General features: G+C 34.9%; 1 protein-coding gene across 1 annotated transcript in view; it reads left to right on the top strand.

The window, feature by feature from the left end:
- ELP4 (elongator acetyltransferase complex subunit 4) overlaps nucleotides 1–14223 on the top strand; it is a 149965-nt gene that overhangs the window by 61528 nt on the left and 74214 nt on the right. Inside the window, exons 8-9 of the mRNA XM_037402681.1 lie at nucleotides 4797–4905; nucleotides 7611–7717. Of these exons, the coding sequence (XP_037258578.1) occupies nucleotides 4797–4905; nucleotides 7611–7717 (216 nt within the window). The remainder of the gene's footprint in view (nucleotides 1–4796; nucleotides 4906–7610; nucleotides 7718–14223) is intronic.

Genomic DNA, 14223 nt, shown 5'->3' with positions numbered 1-14223 from the left:
TAAGTATAGAATTTTATACTTTACAGTCTTTGTTAATTATTGATATAGTAGTTTTTGACAGAGCAGTTATTAATCTTTTATTTTCAGGATTTGTGACTAATGAAAAAGTGCACAAACTCTATCTCTCTATAATAATAGTACAAGGGCCCAATACCTAACTTCTTTTACCAAAACAAAAGGCATGGGTAATTCTGTGACTTTCTGAGCAGTACCTAATTAACAAATGGTGATAAATATTTAAGCCATGTTCTTTATAATTTATCTTTTCAATTTAAAATCCTTTGAAGATTAAGTAGTAATGAAAAACGGTAAATATTTCTATATTGTGAAATCATTACCACATCATTGTGTGATAATCTCTCAGAAAATATCAAGAATTATTTCATCTATTGAATAACCCGCAAGTGTTACATTATACCCCAATGTGGCTGCCTGTGCTATAGTGCTAAGCTTACTTCGGCTTTATGACAGAATGCAACGGAAACAAAAAAAAGGCACAACTGATTTATGAGCTTTTTTTGAAAGTTCACGCACCAAAATTTGCTTTAAGTTTATAAGGTTCATATTACTTTGCATGAACTTGCTTGTTTGCTCTTTATTGTTGAGACCTTCTTTCAAATGAAGTGTTCAGGTTACTGGACTCACCTGTTGGTAACACCACGAACTGTTGCCCACAATTATAGTTTTACCTGGTCTTGGGGGGGGGGGGGGGGAAGTGACTGAATGCATCTTTAAATTCTGTGCTGTCACATGGAATGTATGCAACTCACCATTTAAACTGGAGTTTGTCCCAGTGCTAGTAGTTGTAAGTTTGTAAGTAGGTTTTTAGGTAATGAAACTCATTTTAGGATTCAATGTATTAACTTAATTAAATGTTTTAAAATAAAATCAGTGATGTGATTAGATTACCTGAATGTAAAGGTACAGAAGTCAAATATAGCCCTCTATCAAAATACAGGCCTCTTTGAAAATAGGCATAGTCTTAAAATACCTTATTTTCAATATGTAAATTGGCATTAAAATGATGTCAATGCATTGATCAAAATACAAATGCAAATATATAAAGCCCATGTGATTCAAAAGTTTAATGTATTTATACAAGTGCTAGTTGGATCTCATTACAGATCTTTGATATGAGTCTCTTATTTTCCTTTTAAATTTTGAGATTGTTTATATGTAGTATGTAGAAACATGGAAGGCATTCTGAGAAAATTTTCCATTCCTTGACTTTTCTTTACTTAATGCAGCACAAGGACTGAGTATTTAAATATTTTTATTACATACATTTTGTGAGGTTTTTAATATGTTTAGAAATCGACAAAATAAAAATGGGAGGACATATCCCTGTGTGTTAGAAAAATTTTGACAGGAAATCAGAGGAGAACTAGAAATTAGAGCAGAGTAGAAAAGATAGATATTTTTCCTAATATGGAATCCAGATGAACCAAGATTGATTTGATTAATAGTAGTAATGGTAAAATTGTGGTACATTAAGAACTCAATCCAGTGAAACACACAGACAGCATTAATTTCAGTATGTATGTTTGAGTATACAGGGTATACATATATTTGTGTTGGTAGAACACTTTATACTCAGACACAGGAGATGATATATTTTGAACTGCTCTATTTGTAAATAAGTATTTTTAAACATGCACAAATAATTACTCAAACTATGTAAATTCTGCAAATAAATTAGTAGGACAAAGCAATCTTTTTCCGTAATTGCCCTTCCCAAAAGCTAGTTAAACCCATATGTATAGTTCCCATTTACACACCCAGCTAGCTACATGGATTTTCTGGAGACATTGTTTTGAAAGTACACTTTTGTTGAACCCAAATATTGCAAGTTTGTGCTTAAAAGAAAATGTCTGTCTAAAACAGTGAGCACAAAGTAAGATATAGAATGGATGCCCAGCCCAACCAGCACAACAGGGTTGCTACCATGTTGTTAGAATAATTACATTTTGGCTGAACTAACTAATTTAGAAAAACTGCAGTACATCTAGCAAGACTGAAAACTTTCCAGGACTGGGTTGGGTGGGTTTTTTTTATTATTTTTTAGTGTAATTTAAAACAATACCTCTTCTAGCTGCCAACAAACTCTTTCCCTGAACCTCCCCATTCCTGGCTTCCCTCCTAACCATGTCCTGGCTCACCTCCAGAGCTGCCAAGTTTATGCCAGAAGCAGGAGGTAGATTTGTATGGGGCTGGAGGAAGATCTGGAGCTCTGTTAAATTTTCAAGCCCAGATGGGGCAACATGATTTGTGTGTTTATGTCAGTATGCCATACATCACAACTATCTGTGTGCTGACGTCAGCTTTGATTGGACATTAATGTGCTGAACACTGCAAACTAGAAAATACATGATAGATACAGATCTATGGCAACAATGCTACATAAGCAAATGTCTGTTTGGTGTGGCAATTCACTGTGCAAAATATTTCCCAAGATACACTGCATTAAGCCAGGAGAATATTTTGACACACTTTAAAAACAAAAACAAAATCAACATGGGCAAACAGACTAGATTTTAAGAAAGCAAACCTGTTCAGAAGAGCTGAAACCAACACATTGATGTGTCATTAAGCAAATACTGAATTGCTAGCTATCACTTTAATCTTTCCAAAATTAAGACCAAATAGGAAAGATGCTATTCTTACAATTTGCAGGACTGTTAATGATGAGGATACTGTGCTGATGGTTGAGCATCTTTCTATCCAAAGTTTTTGTAACCCATTTTTATCAAAACCAGCAAGCAAAAATGTTAAGGGACAGCAAAGGTTTATTCAAATGATAGTGTATTTATTCTATACCAAGAATTTAGGTTAGCTTCCAGAAAACATCAGTGTTTATTTATGTTACAATTTTATATCTCTTGCTTATACAAATAACATTCAGCAGCCTGCTGAAGAACTGGCAAAATATGTAAATTTCTGGTCCGTGGATTTATAGAGGTCACTGGCTACTTCAGATTTATATTTATACCATCTTTATGTGATTGACCCTGTAGAATAACGTGACCAAAAGTTTTCATTAAAACATAGCATACTGTCTCTCCTCCTGGAAAGGCAAATAATTTGCAAGTCAGTTTTAATATTTCAGGGGAGAATATTAGCATTTTGGGGGTGGATATAGTAACAAAGTTTAGGGATTGATATGTAGGCAGTGTTCTTTTATCTCCAATCGCTTACGTTATTCCTCAAAAAGGAAATTCTGTAGTGCAACACTATTTTACTGTTATCCATCATTAGACTTTGTAGGTAAAATTGAAGTTCCCTGATTCCATGGGGATAGATCATTTTGGCCTGTGCTCAAGTGGCGGCTTTGAAAAGAGACCAGTCCCCAGGATTTAATGCCATCTGGCCCATAAGATGGGGAGGGGAGGGGATGTAAAGGTGCCATGGGATCGGTGAATTTAGGCCTTCTAACCTGAGCAGATTGGGCTGTGCAGGACAGACCACAGTTACTTTATATAGTGGTCAAAAAGCAGAATTCAGATTATTCTTTGATGGGAGTAGGAAATGTTCACCTTTTACATCTGCTTCATAGGCTTCCCTGTGGCTAGGAAATACGCTATTATTTAAATGTGGTTTCATGAAAGCAGTTAGTGTATTATCACTGTTTTAATAAACCTGTATGTCAGTACAATGCATAGACTTAGTTCTAACATATCTAGGAATGTTTCTCTTCTCTCTGCTCCTGATTACTTTATAAGTTGTTGTTGTTATCAAATAGTTTACCAGTATTTAACTTGACCTTTCATAGTAAGTGTCAGTTGTATAGTTTATGAAAGAAATGCAGAATGTACAAAAAATTATTTAAAATTATTAAAAAGTACAAAGCTATAACTTGGAGCTACAGAGCTAATTCTTCATACTTGGAATGGGTGTTCTGAGGTGATTGGTCTGGATACCCCTGAAGGTGCAATTTGTATAGCTACCTACAGCCAAGAACAAGAGTATACCAGCTGTCCAGACAGCTTTTAAGATAACTACTTATCTTAAAGAAATATTTTGCTTTTTAGCAACATATTTGTCTCTTTTTTTTTCACATTAAATACTAGCATCATCAAAGCATTTAAGAACATTTTATCCTGTTACCTCTGAAGATGGCTGTTGTAACCTTTGAAAGTTGCCTTCTGCTGTATAAAATTAAGTAAACTGTGCAGAAAACAGCTTATTTAAGGCACATGACAGTACCTTGCTGCACAAGACATAAGGCATCACTTATAAGTCATAAATATGCAATTTGAAGCTTCAAATGTATATGTTGTGTAGAGAGGAACTTTTAGAAAGAAAAATACCAGAGAAAATGCTTTGCTTTTCCATGTTGTTTGATAAACAAAGTGAATAATTGTGTGGGTTGTGCTTGCTCAAAATATTAGAGCTGATATGCCTAAGTATATTAAAAAACAAGGTTTTCAGAACACAAACAAAAGCTGGGCACCTGACTCATAGTAGAAGTCAGTGAGAGGTGCTTAACTGCCACATACTTGTAAATATCTCTGATGTGAGCAAATGCATGTGTTGTGAAGATGTAGGAGAATATGTAGTTCTGAGTTAGCCCTTTTATAGTTTCTGCTTGTCAAATGTATATTTTCTTCAGACAGAAATTTCAAGTCTTTTTTTTTTTTTTTTTTTTTTTAAGAAAAAAGCCCTCTAATGTAATTTCTAAGTATTGATGACCTATTTTTTCCCCACAGTTTGTCATTGAGAAGACCAGGGCTTACTCTATGAACATTAATTACATTTTTCATCACATAGGATGTGTATTTTGTTTCCATGTCTTACAGAATAAAGCAATTATGGAACGTGTAACAAACTTGTCAGATATCGTAGTTGGTCTTGAATCATTTATTGGCTCTGAGAGAGAAACCAATCCATTATACAAGGATTACCACGGTAAGTTCCATCTTTAGCAATGCAAAAAGTCTGCCCTAAATGTTTCTAGGGCACTTAGCGGCTTACCCTCCAATTGGGTGTCTGCTGTAAAGTAGCATTTGATTTCATTTTAGAATATACCTCTTAAATGTTTCTCCTTGCTAACCAGTCTTGAGTTAGGAAGATTTTTAGTAAAGTGCATTAAGGCTGCAAAGGAAACATGGCAACTCCTTGCATGTTGTCAAGCCGTATTACTGAGGCATGGCTCAATCAGATGTACATCTCAACAGGCAGGCTTTGGGGAATTCACATGCGGAGGAGGCTTGGCAATCATCTGACCAGCAAGCTGAACTTGTCATGAAATCAATACTTTTGATCTGCCAAGTTTTAAATAGAGAACACGGAAAAACATATATTGTATTAAGGTGAATAAACTGCTAAATGATGTGCTATATAAACTTTATCTAAAAATAATGTTCTGTTTTTCAGCTTTAAGTTACAGCACTTAACACATTTAAAGAAATGGGTCTGGATATGTGTGGCATGTAAAATATGAAACTAATTTTGGTTAAAAGCCATGTAGCCTTTCAAATTATTTATCTTTAAAATCTATAATGGCGTTTAATCTTGCATTTTGTTTCCCAAAGATTTTGTTAGCTGTTGCAGCAGAACTATTTAAATTTTAAAAGATCAGATTATAAGTTATGCATAGCCAAAGCAGTGAATAACAAACAGTTTTAGCTAATCCGGAGCGGTGCTTTGAGTGTGCATAAATTACAGCTATTATTATTGTGATACTACTGTAGTTCCATGGAAACCTTTAGTTGAAAGTAAACTGCTTATCCAAAACTGCTGCAAACATGTGAGAATGTGGCAGTGTTTTCCATAGCAGAATATACAGAAAAAGAAGCAAAGATTTTGTTGAGGCACCACTGTGTATGTGTAGGCTGTAACTGATAAATCAGAGAAAAATCTTTTTGGCTATGGATATAGTGCACATTTCATTATCTGAAAAAAAGGTGAATGAAAAAGAAACTGTGAACAAAAGCTAGAATAATTTGCCTAATTATTTTTCCAACTGTATAATCGTGATGTGGCATTTGTTTATGCTAACATAATTCTGTCAATTTGATACTCCTTTTCTCAGTACTGAAGAGATCCTTTAAGACAATTTGTGTTTTATCAGTTATTTCCTGGTTTACTTTAAAAATGTATGCTAAATCATTTTTTTGGTAATACTTAATAAAAATTACATGCCAATATGCATAGCTTTTGAGGTTTAGGCAACCTTAATTTAAAATTATAAAAATAGGTATTTTTAACTATGTTAACCTGTGGATTCTTTTTGCTTAAAAATATATTTCAAGATTATTTATTTACTGCAGATGATGGAAGATTTTGACATTACTCAGAAGTTTGATTAAATTATTGGATTATTTAATTAACCCTGCATTAATAATTTCGTTAAGCTGCCTGCAAATTTAAATGGTTGAAAAGTTAATAAAATAACAAAAGAATGATGCAGATGATCCTAAATAAAATTTTCAGAATAGTGTATATAACCAACCCTGTGTTATACCTGCTATTCCTATATATAATAATTATATTTTGAACTCAATAGCCAAACAAATAGTTCTTGTATGTCACTGGACAGGAGGCAGGGATAGAAGCTTTCAAAGTGTAAAATTATTTTTCTAATGTTACTGAGAATTTTTGTAATTAATACCCAGAATACGCTTCTAAGGTGTTTTAATTTTAGGAAACTTTCTTCCCTTATTCTTTCTTTTTAAAAAATAAATAAGACCCTGAAAAAATACTTGCCTTATTTTAAATTAAGGGTTTAGTGTTTGGGGGTTTTCTCACAGCTGCCGTTTTCATGTAAGATGTCTTTCCTAAATATTCAGTATTTCCATTTAGACGCTGGCTTTATGAATAGCAAATATAGGCCAGTAATTGAGAAGCCCTGTAGAATTTTCCTGGTTTTCAGATGTAGAGAATCACCCTTAGGTTGTTCAGAAACTATATTAGGCTGCACAAAAACCATCCAGCGTCCTTGTCAGAAAAAATCAGCTTGAGCTGCAGCTGACAGAATGCAGAGCTTGCAGTGCACCTAGTACTGTTAAAAACATCTGAATAGCTATATAAGCCTCCTGCATGCAGCAAACTTGTGTCTCCTAGGATGGCATAGGGGTTAACATTTATCCAAAAGCATGATCTAAATCGGTGTTTTCCAGAAACTTTTTTCAAGGCTTTTTCAGGGCGCAAAACGGAGTACTTCTCATTAGAGCTTCAGTGGTTATCAGTAACCCATAAGCCTTGTTTTGCTGGCTGCTTACTGGTGCATTTAATAAAATAAAGATCACTCAGTGGTGCCGTGGGCAGCGTGCAAGGTGATAGCCATATTTGCTTACTGTAAATACAAGAGAAAATCACACACAAACCGGCTGTAGTTTTGACAAGTATTAAGATCCCTCTTTACATCTGTACTTCTGTACCAAAGTGCAATTAGTTTTCCTCGCACAAGGATTTCTGTTTATCTTATTCTGCTTGATTACTTGAGTATAATCGCACCGTTTGCTTCATTGCTCCTGGTAGTAGGCTCCAGTTTAAAAAGGGGAGGATGAGTGTGTGTAAATATACAGAATTCTGCTGTAAGACTCTAATTTATGCATCTGGATGACAGCATTTCTTAATTTTTTCCTTCCTTTACTCTTTCTTTCCACAAGGTTTGGTTCATGTACATCAGATTCCTCGGCTTAATAGCTTGATCTGTGATGTGTCAGACACGAAGGACCTTGCTTTTAAATTAAAAAGGAAGCTGTTCACCATTGAGGTAAGAGAAACAGTTTTGTTTCACTATTTAGAACCCAAAAGGTGGAGCTAATCCCATCTCTTATGTTCTGTTTTGTGAAATACATAAAATATGCATCAGATGTTGTAAATTCATTTCATTCTGGTTTTGCTGTTCAGAACGGTTTTATAAAATACTGTAATATGCCTTCTAATTAAAAATGTCTCATTTGCTGTACTAAATCGGTCTGTTATAAATAGTTTATTTTGGTTTAAAATGTACGTAGAAAGTAGGCCACAACCTTCAATAACAAAGCGTGACATGTTTCTAAGGATGTCAGGAGCATATTTAATTAAATGTTAATGACTTGCTCTTACTTGTGTTAGTGGGTGGGAAAGTAGCTACATGTTATTACCCCAGTAGAGGGATTTTAATGTATAATGCTGCCTAAAATTGTGTGTGGTATGAGGGATAAGTGTCCTTATCAGTATTCAGAAACCATTTTCTTTGCATTACTGAAATCACCTTTCGCTCTTTTATGTCATTTTAAACACAGTATCATTTACACTAATGTCCTTAAGTAAATTTCCTACTAAATTTAAACTTTTTTCTGTGACCTTTATGCAGACAGTCCTGATAGAAGACAGTAATACAAAAGATGTATTTCATTTTAATCTTGCTAAAGAGCAAATGAACATAGCACTATTAAGCAATTAGAGCTGATGTATTTATTAACCAAGTAATGCTTAGAGATGGAAGATGGCTTTCGGGGTGATGTGATAGTCATCGGTACAGTCTGGGCAAATTTTTTTTTTTAACAAAGACATAAAACAGCTAAGCATCCCTGACAAACCATTTTGTTTAATCTCTTTTCAAATGAAAAGCTCTTAAGCAGACCACTTGTCTTAACTGCTTGAAACCATAAAAAGAGAGAATTGCCACCAATAAATTAGCATATTTTTTACTCCATCACCAAATGATGGTCAATGTGGCTTGGCACTGCTTTGGTGTTTGGGACTTCACCCTTAAGTGACCACTTTGGCCCTTATTTGACCCTCTGCCCTTTTTAGCTGGCCACTTGATAAGGTAACTTAAGGGTTCTCTCTCTTCACTGCCCCCTCCCCTTCACAATTGCAAGTAGCCCTAACCTATAAATCATTGAAAGAGCCCTATCAAGTGACAAATTAAGGTGCCCTCCTCCTAATTAATGGTCATCAATGTCTTTAATTATCTAATCCTATTGAGAGTAGTTAATAGTTAATCAGGCAGCTAGTTCTTCTTGCAGGTCATCTCTGCATGAGTGCTAGAAGTTTCTCAACTAGAGGCATCCTCTTCAGAAGCCACTTAAAGGCAAATATGTGGAGAGCTTTTTTCCCAAAGACATTCCTTTATAATGTTTCTCAGTTTCCAGAGAATGTGGTTAGTGAAACCAGGCATTGTGAGGTATTAAACCATTTTAACAACTGCTTTTCAGCAGTACATTAGAAACAAAAACTTTTAATAGTCTGTGTTTGATATTAAAATACAAATGTTCTTACTCTTTTCAGAAGTGCAGAGAAGCATGCACCCTCATTTCACAGCATGGTAAATTCTCATGTATTAGAGCTATGAATTAGAATATTGGGAGTGGGGGAGTGAGGGGTTTTCCTCACTATGAAACCTGACTCAGAATACAATTTTTTATGTCAACTGTATTTGGAATTCTAATTTGGAATGATAAAAAAAAACCAAACAAACAAACCACAACTTAGCAGGAGACTGTAAAACAAACTGAATTACCCTTGGAGCAGAAGTGTTGGAAACAAGGGTGTAGTGAAACTCTTGAAACAACCTGTTGCCCTAGACATGTGTAGATGACCCACTTGTATAATTTCTCCCTTTATTGCTCAGCTGCAACCCTTTTTGAATAACTTCAGCTTTTGTTACAGATATGCTTTCTGTAAGCTGAACTGACACAAACTAGCCCTTTTTGAACATATTAAATCACTGTCCTACTGTGATCTTCCTGTACACATTTCACTAATCTATAATACATATGTTTTTCTCCCTCATACTATTAGGGGAGGCAGGCTACTGCTAGGCTGACTAGAGCAACGAGGTCAATAAGAAAATGGGAGCAAGTGAAAATTGAATTAAGAAGCTATTTGAATACAGTCTTTTAAAATGGGTTTCTGCAGTTAGAATGTGATGAGTCAGCAGTCAGGTTTGGTTCTGGTGGTAAAAACATGAAGCAGCACAACAGTGTGTGTTATGAGCAACAGTGTGCTTTATACGAAGTACAGCTGAGTTTATGACTTCTTCAGTATGTAGCTTAAATGTGAAATATATTTTGTATACATTACAGTTTTTGGAAAGCTTCTGCTTAGTTATATACACAAATTAGGGTAAAAATATTGACCTTTACTTGAAATGCCACTTTAAAACCAAATTTCGTAAGAAAAGTTAGAAATTGATAACCTATGATTTCTGGCAAAATTTCTCCTAAAAGGGGTTTCATCACTAAACCATTCTTTTTTTACAGTTTAAAATAAGGGCATGGGACATGGATTTTCTCATCTCTGGATTGCTCACCAGTTAAATAACTATGGTTTGGCCTTCATCAGTAAAAAACCTTAAATGTCAAAACCGTTTTATTAGATTGCAGTTTTGTGGGAGGGACTCCGCCTCTTTATAGTCTACAGAATCATTTAACTGTTTCAGTTTTCCTTCTATCTTCTTCATCAAAATAAGATTGACTGAAATATATTCTAAAGGGATATTTTTTTAATCGAGATTAAAATGTTTTTTAATGAACATTTATGAGTGTTCATTTTCCATTTTTAAATCATGAGGTAGACCCTTTCCAGGAAGACTTACGTGTTTATGGTAGAAGCTGCAGAAGCTATATCAAGCTTTCCCAAATCTTCACACATTTGTTACTAGCAGTATGTTATTATATGCAATATTATCAGAGATCTCTCTTATGTGCATACCACTTTAAAGGACACAATTTTGAAGTTAGCCTGTCTAATCCTATTTCTTCCCACTTTGGAATCTTAATTAGAAGGAGATAAAAACCATCATTTGACTAAATTATTGTCTTGAATCTGTAGCAAAAGGTATAATCCGCAATTGGGCCAATTAGTGTACCCCATAGTTAGCTATGCTGAGGCAGGAAACTTGATTAGATCTGACACCAGCCTAGTTCCCACTGTTGTTTTGCCAGGTATGATGGTCAGACTTCAAAGGGCTTGAGGCATCAGCAGGGCAAGGTTTGGAGGCCAGCTTAGGTCCGGTCGTTAATCTCTCTGCTAAAACCACAGCAGCCCTCGCACAAAACAAGCTTACACGACACAATCATGCGGTATTAAAGTTTGGGTTGAGTCATGCCAATTTGCCTTTGATTTTCTGATGATTGACTAAAAGATGGCTACATGACTAGACACATACTGAAAGTTTACTGATTAGGTAAGTTCCCCAAATATTTGAAATATTTTTTGATTTCTCAGTTAAATGATATGACAACCAGTTCATCTTAATGAAACTTTTTGCAGTATTGTTCCTGAAGTACTTTTTGCTTTATTTGTAGCTCTGAATGTAACTTTTGTCAACATTTGACACATTTTTTAGGAACATTATGTTCATAGTTTTATTTGATAGAAGTTTTCTTTGTTGTTCCAAAGCTTCCTGTATCAAAGCTAAAGGAACCTGTGCCTAAATTTGATTTTTTCACTCCTCAAAATTTCTAAGGAAACATTGGTTTTCTTTGTTATTTAGGTACATTTACAATTACTTGCAAAAAGAGAATTTCCTCTTAATTATTTTCCACCTCACCATTGAGTAAAGGGCTGTTCCATGGCTGCGATTACATAAGTGTTCCTTTCTTTTGCAGTCTGATTTGTTGAAATATTGCAGTAACAGTGACATGTTTCCATTCTGAGAAAAGCCTAAGGCTGCTTTAGTATTATTCCAAATGATTGAAATTGCCATCTTGCTGACTTTCCCTTGGGCAGCTTAAGGCCTGTTTACTTTTGTATTTGTTTCACATGTTCCCTCTGAGTTTGGCTGGCAGGACATCATTACCTGGTTTGACAAGACAGTTGGAGAAGATTCATATTTGATTAACTCCCTCTGTTACTGTCTGGTCAGCATAAACCTCTGAAATTATGTATTTTAAATTAAAACTTTTGAATAATTCAAATATTTGCTAATGGAAAATTTTATGAGGGTTTGGGGGGGGGGTTGAGTTGTTGGGGTTTTTTTTTTTTATTCCCTAGTTTTGCTTTCCTGCTGATGTGTTAAGTCTTCAGGTAACAGTCAATTGTTAACAGTATAAAGAATAAGCTTTTTCCTACAAGCTGTATAATACAGTTTATCTAACAAATATTTGTTATTAAATTTATTTTTTTAGATCAATGCACAAGTAAGATCCAGCTAATATGATTTCCTTTCTAATGGCTGTTATAACACCTGTGCAAACCAGAATAAAATAAAAGACAGCTAAGTGTCATATACTATATAAAGAATTGCCACACAGCAAAAATAAGTAAGTTTCCAGAGTTTAATGTATGAATTTAGGAGACAGTCTTTTCTGAGAGGTGTTTCCTAACAGGAAGAGAACAAAGTCAGAATTAGAGGAGTCCTGTGGCAGGAAAGTCGCTAGTTTCTCAGCGGCAGGCAGATACAATATGGCACTATGGAGCACTCTGCAGTGCATTTTTCCTACTGGTAATTGTCAGAGTAAAAGGTTATGTCTTTGGAAAGAAACATAATCACAAAAATGAGCAATTGAGTCTATATAGAATTAAAAATAAATGCATGATTCCTAAACAGAGTCCTTTCTTCATCTATCGATAAAGGACTATACAAAAATCAGTGCTTGCCAAAATAAGCAAGATTTAATTGCAGCTCCAGGTATTCACATGTATGTTATTTGTCCAGCACTGGTAATTGGAAGAAGACTTAAAACTCCGTTCTTTTAACATGGTGAATTTGGCAATTTAAAACAGGAAATACATCTCAGGTAGCTTCCACCTGGAATCTCTGTATTTCTACTTGTTCTTTTTATTGTTTTTCATTCTATCCCTTTTCATTGCTTGTTTTATACAGACTAAACTGTGGTAAACTTCTTATTTGCAAAGGAGAAGTGTAATTAGCCACTACTATAGATTATTTACCAAAACAGGTGGATAAGACCAAGTTACAACTGATGTCTGCAGTGCTTCGGTGTGGTATTAGCATAGCACGTTTGGTCTGAAGTGACTCAAGATGTTGATGTCACTGAGTACCAAAAAACAGTGCTCCTGGAAATGTATTAAATATATAATTGTATATATATAATTGTATCAAGAACAGGTATGGACATAATTGTTTAGGGTTATTCGTGAGCTATTTCTTCCGGAGGAAAAATCAACCCTGTCACCAGTACCTATGGGATCAGCATATATTTAAAATATGCATACGTGCCATACCAGCCTCTGTATCAGTGAGAATTAAAGTGTCCACTCTACCTCTAATAGCATCACTTCTCATAGGCTTCTTCCAAGAAAATTTAAAGCAGCCTTCATTAATGACTCACTCTAATCCTGATTACATTTCACTATTTTTTATAAAGTTGAGTAATTTTTAAATAAACAAAGCCATTTGAATTTGTTAACTATTTTAGGCATTATTTTAAGAAAAAGATTCTGTGAGCTGGAGAGCTGACAAGACAAAACATTGGCTTATTAGAAATTTAAGTTAAGTTCTCTAGCAATTGTTCAGCAAAATACAGAAATAAATTCTTGTTTGGTAAGATAAAGTTCACACAATGTAATGCCAGTATGCTACAAGATACATGTTGTAATACTGGAAGCTTAATCAATGTACCTTCGTATATAGATAAAAGCAACTCTGTATTTTGAGATTGTGCACTGGTGACATGACAAGACGTGACCCCACACTGGGGCCTTACAACCTAAGAATGGAACCTGCTTTTACCAAGGCAGAGTAACACAGTTGTGGCTGCCTGGCTGCCCAGTGCCTGGAGCATGGGTGAAACTTTACAGGTATCCCTGGTTCAAAAGTGTGACAAAAGTTTTCTGAAGTGTTACAAGAAGTGTATTTCTTTAATTTTCTAGTGTAATAAAATCTTTGGGGCCGCTTGTCACCATGTATTTGAGAAGTACTGTTGGGGCTTACAGGGAAAATTCTTCTCCTTAGCCTGCCTTGAGCAGATAGCATCATACCTGGCAAACTCTAGTCCTGGATGTTCCAGCTTAGCTCAGGGACCCAAATGCAGGGAACTCTGCATATGAAACTAAACTTTCTAACAGAGGGAGGTAAAGCATTGTAATGAAATTCAGCTGAAATTTACTCCTGTCAAACTGCTGTTGCATTGATTTTTCCTGTCCATTTTCCCTATTATGCCAATAAAGACATTACCACTGGCTTATTTAAACATTGTTCAAAAGATAGTATTATAACGCTACAACATTTACTTAGTCTAAAATCAATAATGCTACAAAAAGATTCTTCTGCAAAACTAATTCTGTCATAATTCCAAGCTCCATTTTGCATTATTTCATCTA

The sequence above is a fragment of the Falco rusticolus genome, chromosome 10 (genome assembly GCF_015220075.1).
Source record: "Falco rusticolus isolate bFalRus1 chromosome 10, bFalRus1.pri, whole genome shotgun sequence".
NCBI classification, from domain to species: domain Eukaryota; kingdom Metazoa; phylum Chordata; class Aves; order Falconiformes; family Falconidae; genus Falco; species Falco rusticolus.
The sequence above is the reverse complement of the archived record's forward strand: the minus strand, read 5'-3'. Positions and strand labels throughout refer to the sequence as shown.